The sequence below is a fragment of the Dromaius novaehollandiae genome, chromosome 17 (genome assembly GCF_036370855.1).
Source record: "Dromaius novaehollandiae isolate bDroNov1 chromosome 17, bDroNov1.hap1, whole genome shotgun sequence".
Lineage (NCBI taxonomy): Eukaryota > Metazoa > Chordata > Aves > Casuariiformes > Dromaiidae > Dromaius > Dromaius novaehollandiae.
In genome coordinates this window covers 6,208,413-6,222,859 of record NC_088114.1, presented here as the reverse complement: position 1 = coordinate 6,222,859, position 14,447 = coordinate 6,208,413, and the positions used below count along the sequence as shown (strand labels likewise).

General features: G+C 36.5%; 1 protein-coding gene and 1 long non-coding RNA gene across 4 annotated transcripts in view; one reads left to right on the top strand and one right to left on the bottom strand.

Moving 5' to 3' along the window:
- Positions 1–14,447, top strand: part of LOC112991761 (uncharacterized) — a 44,542-nt gene that overhangs the window by 19,348 nt on the left and 10,747 nt on the right. The window lies entirely within an intron of this gene.
- GLT1D1 (glycosyltransferase 1 domain containing 1) overlaps positions 1,613–14,447 on the bottom strand; it is a 64,238-nt gene continuing 51,403 nt past the window's right edge. Inside the window, exon 12 of one of the 3 annotated variants that reach the window (XM_026114488.2) lies at positions 1,613–6,103. In XM_026114488.2, the coding sequence (XP_025970273.1) occupies positions 5,957–6,103 (147 nt within the window). In that variant the 3' untranslated portion in view covers positions 1,613–5,956. Of the gene's footprint in view, positions 6,104–9,765; positions 9,866–14,447 lie in introns of those variants that run through there. The other 2 variants (XR_010392042.1, XM_026114489.2) reach the window with 2 other exon arrangements.

Here is a 14,447-nt window from a genome sequence, read left to right as displayed (position 1 = left end):
GCATCCTCTTCAGTTCTCAGAGCAGTACTAGGCATTAATGCTAACAGGTATGGGTAACCAGACCCTCAGAAAAGCAACACGATTATTTAGGTGACTCAGGCACGCACTGCAGTAGATGATGCAAGGTATGAATAGCTGTACAGATTAGGTAAGATTTTTTTTTTTTTTAATGTGATTCCAGGTCACATCTAATTTGAACATATTTTTAGAAGAAAAACAATAGCTAGGAAAGAAGCTAGCAGGCTGTAACGGATGGCAAAGGCCACGTTCCAAGCATATAAGCCTTTGATATATTACTCAAGTTAAATTAAAGATTCCGTAACTCATTTCACTTCATTAAAGCTACTAAAATAACAGTGTAACTTTTCAACGGTGGGGATTAATTTTTGAAGCAGTACAGAGGCATTTAGTTTCAATGCCTGATGTAACTTGATTGAATCAGACAAATGAAATAAGTGACCTCTATCTAGCAAGGTTATAGTTATAGCTGGACTTACATCTAAGAAGATTTGTGCTGAAGTACACAAGAATGGAAATAGCAATGTAAGAGGCATACTGAAATATCGTAAAAGAGCTGATACAACTTGCTTCTGCAGTAGTAGCAAGGGGTAAAGGGTGCTGTCAGGATGCTTTAAATGCTGTTTCAGGTCAGGTGGTCACAACTGATTTCTTAGTAGCCAGATGTTCTCTTCTCTTCTTGTTTAAAATGCAGTGCTTAATTTTAAACAAATGTTTTAAATTAGTTTAATGGTAATGCTCTAGGGGAAATGAATTTCCAGAATCATTTTGCAAGCACTAGACAAAACAAATACTGCCCTACATTTTTAGAAATGACTAGAGATTTCAAGTGCCCTCAATATTTAATACCTAAAATTAGATGTCACATGAATGACATCTAGTATATGAAGTATTCACTTGATGAGAATATAGCTCATTTAAAGAGGATTAAATTGGACATAAAAATTATCCACCCCTTTAGAAAATTTAGATCATTTAAAAAAAACAAGATTAGAAAACCTATTTTTAATCATACAGTTTGCCCTTATATTGATTCTCATAGTCTTTTGTTTGTTTAAGCCTTTTCTTTTTATAGTTGCTCCTTAGTATAAAATTTTAAATACAATTAAAAGTTTGGAGGAGCAAGACTTTCCTTTGGAGCATGTCATCGAATTGAATGTACCTGTGACAGCTAGGAATACTGGGACATGTACAGTGATATACCAAGGAAGTACAAATCAAGCTGTAGAGGCCTATTCTTATATAGGGTTCAAGTTTCAATTATTAAAGCAACTGGACTTGGACCAACCAGACAGAGGAGGAAGTGAAATAAATTCTGGAGTGATGAAATTACTCTAGACAATTTAATGAAGGGGGGGGTGGGCTCAGATCCCACTGAGCCATTAAATGATTGATTTCCACATGGAAGCACCCATCTCTTCTGACAAGCTTTTGACAAAACTGTTTCTTTATTTTTCATGTGGAACTCTTCTTGACCAAATTAGAAAAACCAGGGTGGAGGAGAAGAGACAGAACAGTCTGAGCCCAACAGACAAAGGTGAATATTTTGTAAAAGAAGACTGAAGTACTTGTGCATTCACTTACCATAAAGGCATTCTTTGCAGATGTTCAAGGCCATTTAATATTCAGGCTAAGTTGATGGTAAAATTATATTTACAGAAAGAGCAGGAATACTTTTAAATCTTCCAATATACAGTGTAACATTTTCTTTTGATGGTTGTCTTTAAGACATAGTATGTCAACTAGGTTAACAGCAAAACATAAAAACTAATTTCCTTGAGATCACCAAGTAACTACCTTTTGCTAATTTGGTAGCTTTGAGCCTTCTATCACAATTGTCAATATCGGATTGAAAGCTCTGAATTAATCCATTGATTCCTCTCAGCGACCCCCCACCTCCAAAAAAAAAAAAAAAAACAAAAAAACCCCCCAAAAGATCATAACTGAATGTGTAGGAGTCCTGCAAACTCCTGGCATCCCTGAGAACACTCAGCAGCACTGTTAATTTTTGTCATGTGCAAAAGCTGAATTTAAAATGTTAACTCTCTAAATGCCATATCATTTAATTATTATTGGAGATATATATCTGAGGAAACTTACTTTTTCTAAAATACTTAAAGAATGTGCTAATATCCTTACAGCCATGTTAATATTCTGGTTTCCCATGAGAGCTGCTTCTTTTTTTTTTTATTTCAGACATGACTTCTAAAATCCAAAATGTTTCTCAGAATGGGCTGCAATGAGTCTGAAGAGGAAGGGCTGACTTTTGTTTTCTTTAAATCCTTACAGATACCTAACCAAATCCTTTCCCTGGACTAGATTATTCCCCTTAAGGCACACTGTATAGGCCACCTGGAAGGCTATAGGTATTGGTGAATTAAGATAGTTGAGATCAGTACAATCTGTTTTCCAGAGGCCAGCTTTCCGAGCCAACTGTTGAGTGACAGTATTGGCATAGGATTAGTCTGACAAATTTTGTATTTCTTCTAGAAAGAAAGAAAGAACCCCTTGCTTCCTCTGGAGATGCTCTGTGATGGAGTCAGACTAGTTGCCTGTTAATGCTCTTCCTACCAGGGCTGAAGCAGAGGGAGCAGAGTACAGCTGTTGGCCCCACTTGTTGGGCAGAACAGCAGAGCCAACACAGCACAGCTGGGAGGTGACAAATCTTTGCCGGTTTAAGTCTACAAGAACTTTTTGACTCAGAACAAATACAGGAAGAATCACAAGAAATACTCAGAATCACAGTGTTCTTAAATCCTACACCAGTTAAGGCTATAATGGGAATGCAGAAACTAACTTTAAAAAACTAGAATATGCATGCTTTAAATGAAATCCTAATTCAGGAAGCTCTACAAACCATAGGCTCTAGATGAGTTTTGCCATACGCTACCAAATTGTCTCTACTTCTGAAGTAATTGTGCCAAGAAAGGACCCAGTACAGTAGTACCCATTGTACAGGTCCACTGCTTTCACTCAGTTCCTGTGGATTCAATGGCAGAATTAATTGCAAAACAAAATGCATGTAATTGGATTAATTAACAGTACATTTCAAGGTTCTGAAATACAGATTTAGCCACAGGGGTAAATGCACAATGCAGGTTTTTCTGAGAACAGAAAAAGTGCTATTTTTGGAGCTGTATTTGTATTCCAGTGAGGTGTGCCTTGCTTGAAAAGGTGCTAGGCTAAGGAATGGGACTTTGAAGGGAGAAGCTAAATACTATAATTAGGGCTGCAGGACAACAAAAGGATTACTCTTAAATATAAAATCGTTTGAGTGAAGTTGTATGAAAGATAATTATACCTAAAATTGCCTGTACAGGATCTAATATTTCCTTTACAAGGACATACAAGACTTATTGAATATTTATGGGCCTTGAACATAAGACTGGATGAAATTTAAAACATAAATTCAATTGCAGTTTATTGTGCTGAAATTCCCTAGCAGTTGTTGCCCCAGCCTTTTAACCTTAATAGACAGGCTTCATGTTGCAGAACACAAGCACATGTGATAAATGATATCAAAGTTGAATGCCCCTGATTGATGAACACTGTCTCCATTGATAACTGTAAAACAGTCCTCAGGGCTCACTTTTTCTTTTCTTTTTTTTTTTAATGCGTATATTGCAGAAGAGTTGTTTGTGCTTCTGGTACGCTTATCACATGCAAATAAGCATGCTGTTTCCTAGATGCAGATTTCATATTTATAGATTAAATACAGCCTGAAAAAATCATATGTTAATTACATTCTGAGGGCGTAAGAGAATTTCTCACATGTACATACTTTGTTTTGCTGGAAATAGTGAAAATTCACGTTCACTGTGTTTAGTTGCTTGAAGCTTAGTAATAAACGTATCACATTTTAGAAAAGCTTTCTAATCACTACCATTTCTAATCATTTGCCATTATCTCAGTGCTTAGAAGTATAGCTGACATCTAGCCTACATTATGCGTTTGTTTATTTGTTTTTTAACAACCTGTACTTCACAGAAGACAACAGATACTAGAGGAAGGTGATCCCTAGGGCTCCCCCCCTGCACAAAGTGTAACAAGCAGCTTAACTTTGGAGTAGAAGTTTTGAAAGTAGCAGGACTCTCCGCAGTAGGCTCCATAGCTACAAGGGGTCTTGTTTTTATTGCCTATAATGGTTCCATACCACATAAGGCATGCTGAAAAATCAATATTGTAGGAGTCCCTCCTTTAGTATGTAGTTGCTATGGAAGAAAGTGAAGACCATGATCCCATAAGTGGGGAGTGAAAGAAATACTGGCCCTCATGAGAACAGTAGGGAATACCCGATAGGCTGACATTCAATCGCAGGTTTATAAACTATTCAGGGGTAGTCTGGTGGCCCTTAAATTCAGAACTAATGCAGATTTACTTACATCCCAGAACGCTGAAGGATGCTCCAGAAATATTTAGGCAAATGTACTGAGAAAGGACTATAACAATTCTCAGATTTCAAATCAGGCCATTATTGCAGGAAATGCTGAGCAGAAACATATTACAATAAAAGTGGGAAAAGTTTTAGAGAAGTAAATATGAAATACTCAAATGCCTTTTTTGTTTACTGTCCCACTTGTTGCAGTTGCAAAGCATCAAAAATAAAGTGGAAAGCTTAAAACATATAGTGAACTTCATTACTACCAAAAAAATGAAAACAGAAAAGCCCCAGCACTTGACACAAGTCATTCACATCAACAGAGAACTTCCTGGTGGGTCTCATAGGGGCTGGATCAAGCCTATACAAAACAAACACTTCCAATAATAAGTAGTTAAAATATGACACTCTTATTTCTGTAAGTAGCAGTCCTTTGATACGCAATTATGAATTCAAAGATATAACCACTAGGCTGTCAGGAATGACTCTTAGTTAGGACTTTTAAGCTCAGGTAAGCCTCTATTTAAAATAGGTTTCCACATTATGTGACAATAAATCCTGAGATCCACAAATGAGAAAGAACAGTACCAAGTACATAGCAAATGGAAAATACTTTTCCTTTCTTCCCTCCTTTTTTTAAACAGCTGTAAAGTCTGTTTGTAAATAGGTAAAGCACTAAGCTACCAGAGACACTGATAGACTAAGAGGTAGTTTACTTAAATATCTCCATCTGTGAGGAGATACTTGCTGCAGAGGGCAGTACTGTGCAGTTCTGGAATCTGAAGCTGAGTACAGCTGCCAGCCTTCCTCATCTACTCCCAGGATCCAAGAAAAAGCGCAGGCTTGGCAGTGTTTGGAAATATTAGCTGATTTGAAAAAATCAAGTATCTATAGGGAGGTAAAAACATGCCCTATTCACTTCAGGCTCCTCAAGCATCAACACCTTGGTTGCTTTTTTTGGTCCCCTGATTATCATGTTCTCAAGGTGCAGACATGTTAATCTTATTCTTAAAAAAAAAAAAAGATTTCACCTTGATAATGTTATACTCTGTAGATGTAACAAACTTTGACTGCAGGTATGTATAGGGTTTGCTTTGCAACATTATATATGCATCATATGCAAAAGTGAATATGTTTGGATTGGTAAAATTGGAGGAAAAACAGCTACTTCACTGCAGACATCTTAGGATGCAGCATGATCACAACATTTGAGATCAGTTCTATTTGGCTGAGTGCTCACTTGCACAAAAAATTGTCCCCTTTTTGTGGCCTTACAACAACAGAAGTTTTGTGACTGCTGAGATGCTACGTTTCTCCCTTGTGATCTTACAGAATTATACTGGTCTGCAGTGAATTGGTACACTAGAGACAGTATGCTGACTTAGATGAATTAGATAGTTTGCTGCAGTGGGCAACTCTTGTGATGTTGGTATGTTCAAATAGAATAATGTGTCTAACTATCTCTTCTAAAAAGAAACAAAAAGAAACTAAAATCTAATTACATTTCTGTGATTAAAGTACTTGATACAGACTGCTGCGTATCAGCTGTAGTCCTGCAGGTCACTGGAGTCTTAGGATAAGATTCTGATAGGTTTTTCTTTCACATTCCCATGAATGATGTTTCTTCACATAGTCCTTAGCCTTTCTTACAATTTCTCTTTTCAAAATGGGGTCATTCATCAAGCTCTTGGACAGCATGACAAACTCCTGGAAAAAAAAAAAAAAAAGATAAAGAAAATAAATAATAAATTAAACGGTCCTTGATGTTCTAATGATACTGACATAGCTTGTACACATATCTTGATGACAGTAAAGCACTTCAACTGTGAGCCAATACATACATGAAGCTGTTCAAAGGCATTTTTTCAAGGTCAAGTACCTTTGTTTATAAACAACAATCAATAAATAATTATTTTATATCTTTTATACAGCCCACCAACTAAGAGATTTAAAAATCAAAGACAAATCCCAAGAGTATTAAGGCAACTACATGAAGCAAATTTAATAGACACAAAAACTGTTTGCCTATCAGAATGCTAGAAAATGAGACTGGTTATAAATTAAATAATTCCCCTGGTCTCCTGCATGGAGGACAGCTGGCATTAGATTGATCTAAGCTCAGCTAAGCTCATTGCTACTGAAGCATCTTTAGTTAATTGTATAGTAACACTAAAAAACTCACTACACAAAGACAGTTATAGTATAAAATTAGGAACAAGCATACAGCAACAAGCTCTTCCAGAGTTGTTGATTCTGGGCAGTCAGAGATACAGCAGTGTTACCTCAACAAATGCTGCAAGAAAAAGCCACATATGAAATTCTTTTAAATTTACTGGGCAAACTACTGGACCTGAAAAACAACTATTCCTTTGCTTGTTCCTCTGCCACTCTAATTTAGTTTTAGGGAAATGAAGTTGTGAATATCAAACATGTGAAAGGAGATTTGATGTCTGAACTAATCTATTCTACACAGCTGGTCTAATTTTCTATCAAGAAATAACATCCAGTATTGCATCTTGATTAAAAATGCACTCAAATCTTTGCAAAATATTGTCTTAGTTCAGCTCAGAAAAGCAAACAGCTATTGGATCAATGAAATATTAAGACATTATTACACAGTGGGTAGTGAAGATCAGCGACAGTTTGGGGTTTGTGGTTTTTTTTGTTTTGTTTTGTTTTTAAAGGAGTGCATAAGGGCACAGGAGACATAAAGAATGGCCAAAGGAGATGTATGATTTACATAAGCTGTCAGCTATGAAAGGAATTATCACAAATAAGCCTAGAGTTATATCAACACTAGGTTAACTAACAAACTATACTTGAAAAACTCAAGTACAAACTGTATATAAAGATATGAAATCTTTGCTTCAATGTTGAAGTTGTAATGCAAGTGATGGCTATGCATAATACATAACTATAGCGTGTCCCGCCCCCCCCCCCCGAAACACAGATACGTGACATCAAATTGAACATGTTATAATCACTGCCTTGACTCCCACTGACAAGACAAATTGTCAATATATGCATCAGTGCCATGAAATTTAAGTAGTCAAAGATGCACACATCAGTTCTGTTAGAAAGGCTTGCAACTAAGTTACATAATCAGTTCTGTGTAGAAAATAGGGTAAGATGATTTTCATACTTGTATATTAAAAAAAAAAAACTTATACTTTTTTACATGAAATCAGTACTGCATTGTAATCTGCACCAAGAGGCCTTTCAACTGGTATGGTTTATGGTACTCTTTGCCCAGTGACCCGAGCATGGGTTTTACCCCAAACATTTTTTTTTTCCTGTGCCTGTTCAAAAGTCTTTGATGCACTGCAAAACTCTGGCCAAGCTTCAGGCTCCATCTAGTCCATTTCCAACTAGTTCCTCTTTTCTCATGCTGGCTCTCTCCATGCTGCACTGAAAGAGTGGCCTCTGGACTAGTCACAAGGGCCATGTGCTTCATACCCAGCCTGCTTTCCATCCACAACTACCTTGCAGATGCCCATTTAGGTATGTGCTAATCTGATTAGTAATATACTAATATACAGTTATACTAATAAACAGTGATATACCTCGGATCCCTGTGGTCTGAAGAGTGTATTTTCTGACTGTGCTTGTAAGACTCTCCCTAAGGAAGACAGGTGAGTCTGGTCTAGAGGGTATCCTAAGGCTGCCTGTATCAGACAGTGCAAATACTGCCAATGACTCCAACCTTAGAGATATGTTCTTTTCCTTCCTCCATATCTGCCAAGAATACAAAACAGGGGAGGTGGGAAAGTCTTACATGACTTATGCTGGCTTCATCCGATTGCCTGTATAATCATAGTAATAAATACTGTTCACACTGAACTACATTCCAACTTTAATTTTATGCTCCTCTGGAAGATTTTATTTAAAGTAATGTTTAAAAATAATTTATGTAAATTACCTCAGAACAGAAGCAGCAATGTAACATTTTTTGACAGGTAGTCCTATTAGCATTCTTTTAAAATGTGGATATAGAGGACAAAAACTTGGAAACATGTAAATGATAGAAGCAGTGAGATACTTATGCACAGTTACAACACTTAATGCTAGGGATAATTTCAGGATAATGCCAACCTGAATCCAGAGCAGAAAAACTGAGCAACTGCAGGAGGGAGAAACAGCAAATGGAAAAATACCAGGGACTAGGAATAAGGACTTCTCAGCTTTATTCCTCCCTCTTCTACTAATCAAATGTGACCACCTACAAGTCACTTACAATCTGACTGGAAGCCAGTGGAGAGATTCACTATGACTTAACTGGGTTTTGCCTCGTACCCTTGGAGCATCTGGCTGAGCTTTTTTTCAGTTTTGTATGCTCAGTTTTAGAGAGCAATAACCTCATTCGCAGGTGTCTTCCCTAACTCCAACTGACTTGAATTTCAGTTGTAGTTTTGCAGAAAATCTGAAGCATGGGCTTCCACTTGCAGAATACAGACATTGGGAATGCTGTGCTATTTCTGAAAAATCTAGGATTTATTTTCTCTTTACTGAAAGCCTATGATGTACAAATTACTTACTGTGGGGTAACATGTCTCTGCATCAGCTGCTAGGCTTTAAGTATTTCTGCAAGAAGTTATCTTACACTCAGATTTTGCTGCAAATGTGAATAAGCTTTACATCTGGTGAAAGAGGGGCGAAATTCACAAATTACTTTTTAATTATCAAACATAAGATCATGCACCTCCACAGCAACAGCAAGGGAGGTGCTATGCATGATAACGTACTACTTGGGAGGAAGAAAAACATGTTTCTACTAAGCCCTTTGTTCATATACAGAAATGGGTAAATACTTATATAGGTCATGGAAAAAGAAAACAGTGTAAAAGTTGAAGCCTCAATAGTTAGCTATAACCCAGAAAAAAGAGGGGAAAAATATCATGTTGTTTACATCCAGACATAGTATTACATGTGCCCTTTTTGTGGGTAGTACATCACTTCAGACACAGGCATTTTTAATGACAAGATCCATAATATACTTTTCCCCCTGGTAAATTGGGCAGTCATCTTTAAAGAAAATATTGGCTTCTGTATATAGCACCTCAAAGAAATTCTGCATAATATTTTGTGGAGGCCCAGAAATACAGGTATCTGAAGGTAAAGCTAAAAAATGAGGGAACTGGGTAAACAGAATGAATACTCCTTCAATTACGAGGAGAACTACAAAAGTGCCACAGCTCACATGTGATGAAAATAAGATGCATGGTTAATATATTATTTATATAATGAAAGTAAGCCTGCTATTAAACCATTTCATATCAGCTTCAGCAGATAAAAGAACATGATTCTTAAACAGCAGAGAATCACCCCAGGGAACGCAAACTCTAGATGTAAATTCAGAACAGTGACATACCCACCGAGTGGCAGGCAAAGCTCAGATTGCAGGCACATCTGTGTGCTTCACCTGGCAATGGGCCAATATTTCTAAGAGAGTATAAATAGCAATTGCTGGCACTGCCAAAAAAAAAAAAAAAAAAAAAAAACCACCACAAATCAGTCTATTCAATACCAAAGTTCACAAGACTGAAAACTTAGGCTAAATTCTGCCTTGAAGCCCTGGTCTCCTACAGTAGGAATGGTATTGACCCATGTTTGGCAGAGGACCCATGTGCCTTCAACATATCACTGCCTGTAGCCAGCTGAGCTGGTTCAGCAAGTTAGTTGTTTCCCTGCCGCCACTTCAAAAGTTATTTCTGCTAACAGCAGTGTTTCCTGCTCTCAGTTGAACAGTTTGTGCTTGGAACCTCTCTTAAGGGCTCTTATTTGCCTCCTCTCCATTCTTCTGTGAGCTGTTACGGATGCTGGCCATATAATTTTGAACCTTAGGATGTTGAATAACTCCGTGTCTTCCCTTTTAACATGCTTTTGGCATTATTTATGGCCCAAAAGCAGGTGCCTATTCTTATCTCTTACTTACCAGTTTTTCTTTCATGTCCCATTAACTCAGTGTCACTTTTAACATAAACTTGCAAGTTAAAATAATGGCAGGATTAAACCATGACTTAAAAGTAAGGTATACAGATGATGTAGTATCAAGAACAAAACATTTCATAGTTTCCACTTTTATACTAACAACTGCTGTTTCCACCTGGGTATTTTTTTTTTTTTCAGTGATTGGCAAGGTTTTCACTATTTCCAGTCATGAAGCTTGACAATATCTGCAAATGGTTAATGATGAGTATAATTACACACAAAATTTGCTACTTCTCTAAGCCATGAAAGCTCACTTGGTTTCCTTTGTAGCAAAAATAAAAGAAGAAAACCAATAGTGATCATAATTAAAAATGATTGTTGTTCTCTAATAGTCAATTTATATCCTTCTAATTTAGCTTTCAAAAGATAGGACAGTCCACATACCAGATACAATGGCTCATATTTAAACTAACTGTATTGTAAAGTTTTCCCTCCCCAAATCAGTAACAACTTGAAAATAAGCAATGTTTTCTACACTCGAACCAAGATATAGTGCATACCATCACAACCAGGTAGGATGCACTGAACTTAAGCAATGACAGATTCCTTTGACATTTTCTTAAAAATCTTCAGCAGCACAGATTTTTCAAGATAGAGATGGACTTCCCCAAGCATCTGGCTACTATACTAACTTATCCATACCATTAAAGGAACTTTCCCCTAATGTATAACACAGTACAATTTAATCACACACTGTTATGAACTGTCATTCATTATGAACATCATTTATAGTCTCCTGAACTGTTGGATTTCTTTGTATCTTTTCTGGATTGTGGTCCATTTTAGCTTTGGGCTAAAACAGAAGAATGGATTTTGTGTGCTGAGGAGAATTTAACCTTGTCCTTGGGCAGTTTGCAGTGTATCCTTTCAGTTCTAACTTTTATTCAAAGACTAAAGGACAAGGCTGTATGATGAAGTAGACATGGAAACCTCTTTAGAGGCTCTGAGGGGGATGGAATAAACACTCAGATTGCAGAGAATGGTGGGATGAGGTAAAGATGTTGGCAGGATAAAACAGTCTAGAAATTAGAATTTTATGAAGTTGAGATTTAAGCAACTTTCTGAGAAGGGGAAACCTTTTTTGAAGAATCTGTGCAGTCTAACAAAGGGAGAATGATGACTTCTGCTGTTCCAAAGCCAGCCAGAGTGCAGTGAGCTGCAGGAAAGGCAGCGCAGTTTAGCCCCTTGAAAATTGCTACACAGGGGAAGAGGAGAGGAGATAGAGATCTCAGGATAGGGAAAAGGGTTAGCAAATAGAACAGTCTTCCTCCTTGTTCCTTTTTCTTTCTTCATTGTCCCTTTCTTCTTGAGGACTAAATGTACGGAAGAAAGGCTTACTCTTAAAAGAGATTTCTGATGAAAGAATAAGGTTTTTTTAAGTGTATATATGAGAGTAACTACAATTGCAGGAAAGTACAAGAGAAACGCCCTTGCTCAAAAAAAAAAACAAACAAACAAACAAAATGAACAAAAAAATCCCCCAAAACCCAAAGCAAGCCTAAAGGGTTTCCAAGCACTTCAGTCAACAGAGGTAGATTAAAAATGAAAGTTTGCTGTGGCAGTGTGGAATTAAGAATCAAATTGAGATGCAATTACATGACTAGACATCAGCTAGTTCATGGAATAAGGAACAAAATGATTTGGAACAATGTTTAATGCAAAACCAGCAGGAAGATGATTGAGATTCACATTTAACCTATGATAGAAATAAACTTTCTTGGTTGATAAAATCTGGACAATTCAAGTAGCTTACTTAAGATAGTGAATGTCTCCTGCTTTCTGAATGATCTGAACTGTAATCAGACAAAAATGAAACAGCATGTAAATCTTAGATTAATTTAAAATGATATTTCTAAACAGTTTGTTTTGACAGAACTAATTTAAGAACAACTAACCTGTTGTAATTGAGGTTACAGCAGAAAATATTTTGCCAGATATTTAAATGACAAAGTAATCAAAATAACAGAAAGAGAAAACTTCTTACCAGAACATATGTTTTCCCATTCCTATTGACAGACTGAATCTTCTAAGACAATCTCCAAAGTGCTAAGGGCAGACTGCTCCTTCTTCCAACAATAAAAATACTAGAAATAGCTTGAAATTGGAAGTGTTCTAACTTAATCTCATTTCTTTGATCTAATATAACTCTCAATCTTTGATACACTATATAGAGTGGTTTAAAAAACTGTATATGATATGGCTTTGGGAGATAAGGAACAACAGTAAATGATTACTTCATCTTTAAGACCATGAGTGAAAATGATTGACATTCTGTCCATTTGGCATTTTTTCACTGCAAGAAAAAAGTTTTTCAGCAACTCTGCAGTGGGATTAGAGTATTATCCTGCAAATAACTCTTGTCCTGATCCATTTGCAAACTTTGATAGTTTCTACATTATTTGACACCAGTAAAGCTATAAAATGGCTATTACTAAATGAGATAAAATTGTACAGAGAAGGGAGAGGTATTACTTTACTTTCTAAGCTAGTGTAACTGCACAAATATTAGTGATCCCAGTACAAATATCACCTAGTAGTAGGATAGACAATATGGTAATGCAAGGAACCACCTTCACTTAAAAGACACACTGTGAATTACTGGGATAGAACAACAGCAAAAAAGGGGGTCAACAAGCAGCAGGAGAATGGGGTTTTCTGATCTTTGACACAGCATGTTGCAGGGAAGGGAGCTCAGACAGAAGAGGTTATTTAAACTAAGATTATAGCATTCTAGATGTATTTACAGTCTGTGACTGCAGTTCTCGTATAAAAGAAAGCCCCTAAGAGTGTACAGACTCACTGAAGACAGTGGGACTACTTCAGTGCTTAAAACTGCGCTTTGCTCCAATGGAGGAAATCTATAGGATATTTTTAATTGATCTTGAATTCCAAAAAACAATTGGAATGTAGGATATGCTTTGAGATCACAGGACAGGTTTCCTATAAGGATGTATGCTGAAGCTAATTGGGCCTGGTATAAATTGTTTTTGAATTCCAAGACAAATGCAACTGGCAAGCTGAGGAAAACATCAGTATGTAACAGACAATGTCAGAAGAGCCATCAGTTTGCATGTTCAACATGAGACACTACATACATATATCCTTGAAATTTTGAAGGAGCATATGCAAGTTAAAGGGTTCTTTGCAGAGAATACATATACAAATAACTTTCCTAACAGTTCTACATCTCAGCTTCTACTAGCCAGAAAGTAGTCCACCCTGTTCCAAGAGATATGGTAAGAAGAGGGAATACTTCCCCAGCAAAATAAATTCCAGGGGTTAATAAAGAAATGTGGTTGTAGAAAACATTGGAAAGATTGCCTACAGAAGAAACCATGAGCTGCAAGAATTTTTACATTAAAAAAAAAAAATCAAAACTAACAGAGAGAATTCACCTTTCTGAAACAATACTTAATAGCATGCATTAATCACACACACTCCACAAAGTAGATAAATGATACATTTTTCTACTTTGCAAAATGATCAAATAGGCTATTCTAGTAAGTTTTATTTAATCTTGAATTGGATAAAAAACACTAATGATTTAGCTGAAAATTGGTATCTAGTAAATTCTGGTTTATGCAATAATAAACAGGCTGGTATTCAATCCTTTCTTTCCTAATTACTATACTGGCCATATTAGTTAATCAGTTATACTCTCATATTGTAAAAGAAATGCCGCTTATGCAGAATAGGTTCATGACAAGTTTGAAAATTATGTATGAGTTTCCATATATGATGGTATATATATATATATATATGTATGATCATAGCAGGAAATAATGATTTAGGTGGGTACACTAAATCAATAACGAAATATGCTGATATACCACATAAATCGAAAATACAATACAACCTCTCTTAGGTTACACTTATGATGAAGGTGACTACATACTGTTATTGATATGTGTTGATCCAATTGTGCTCCTTGGGACGTGTATAAAGTCCCGTCAAACAAATATCAGATATGTTTGTCTCCTCATACAAAACATCACCTTAGCCTTCCTTCCACCAGAAGTCCAAAGGATTAGCGCACCCCTAATGAATGAGCCTTCCCTCTTCA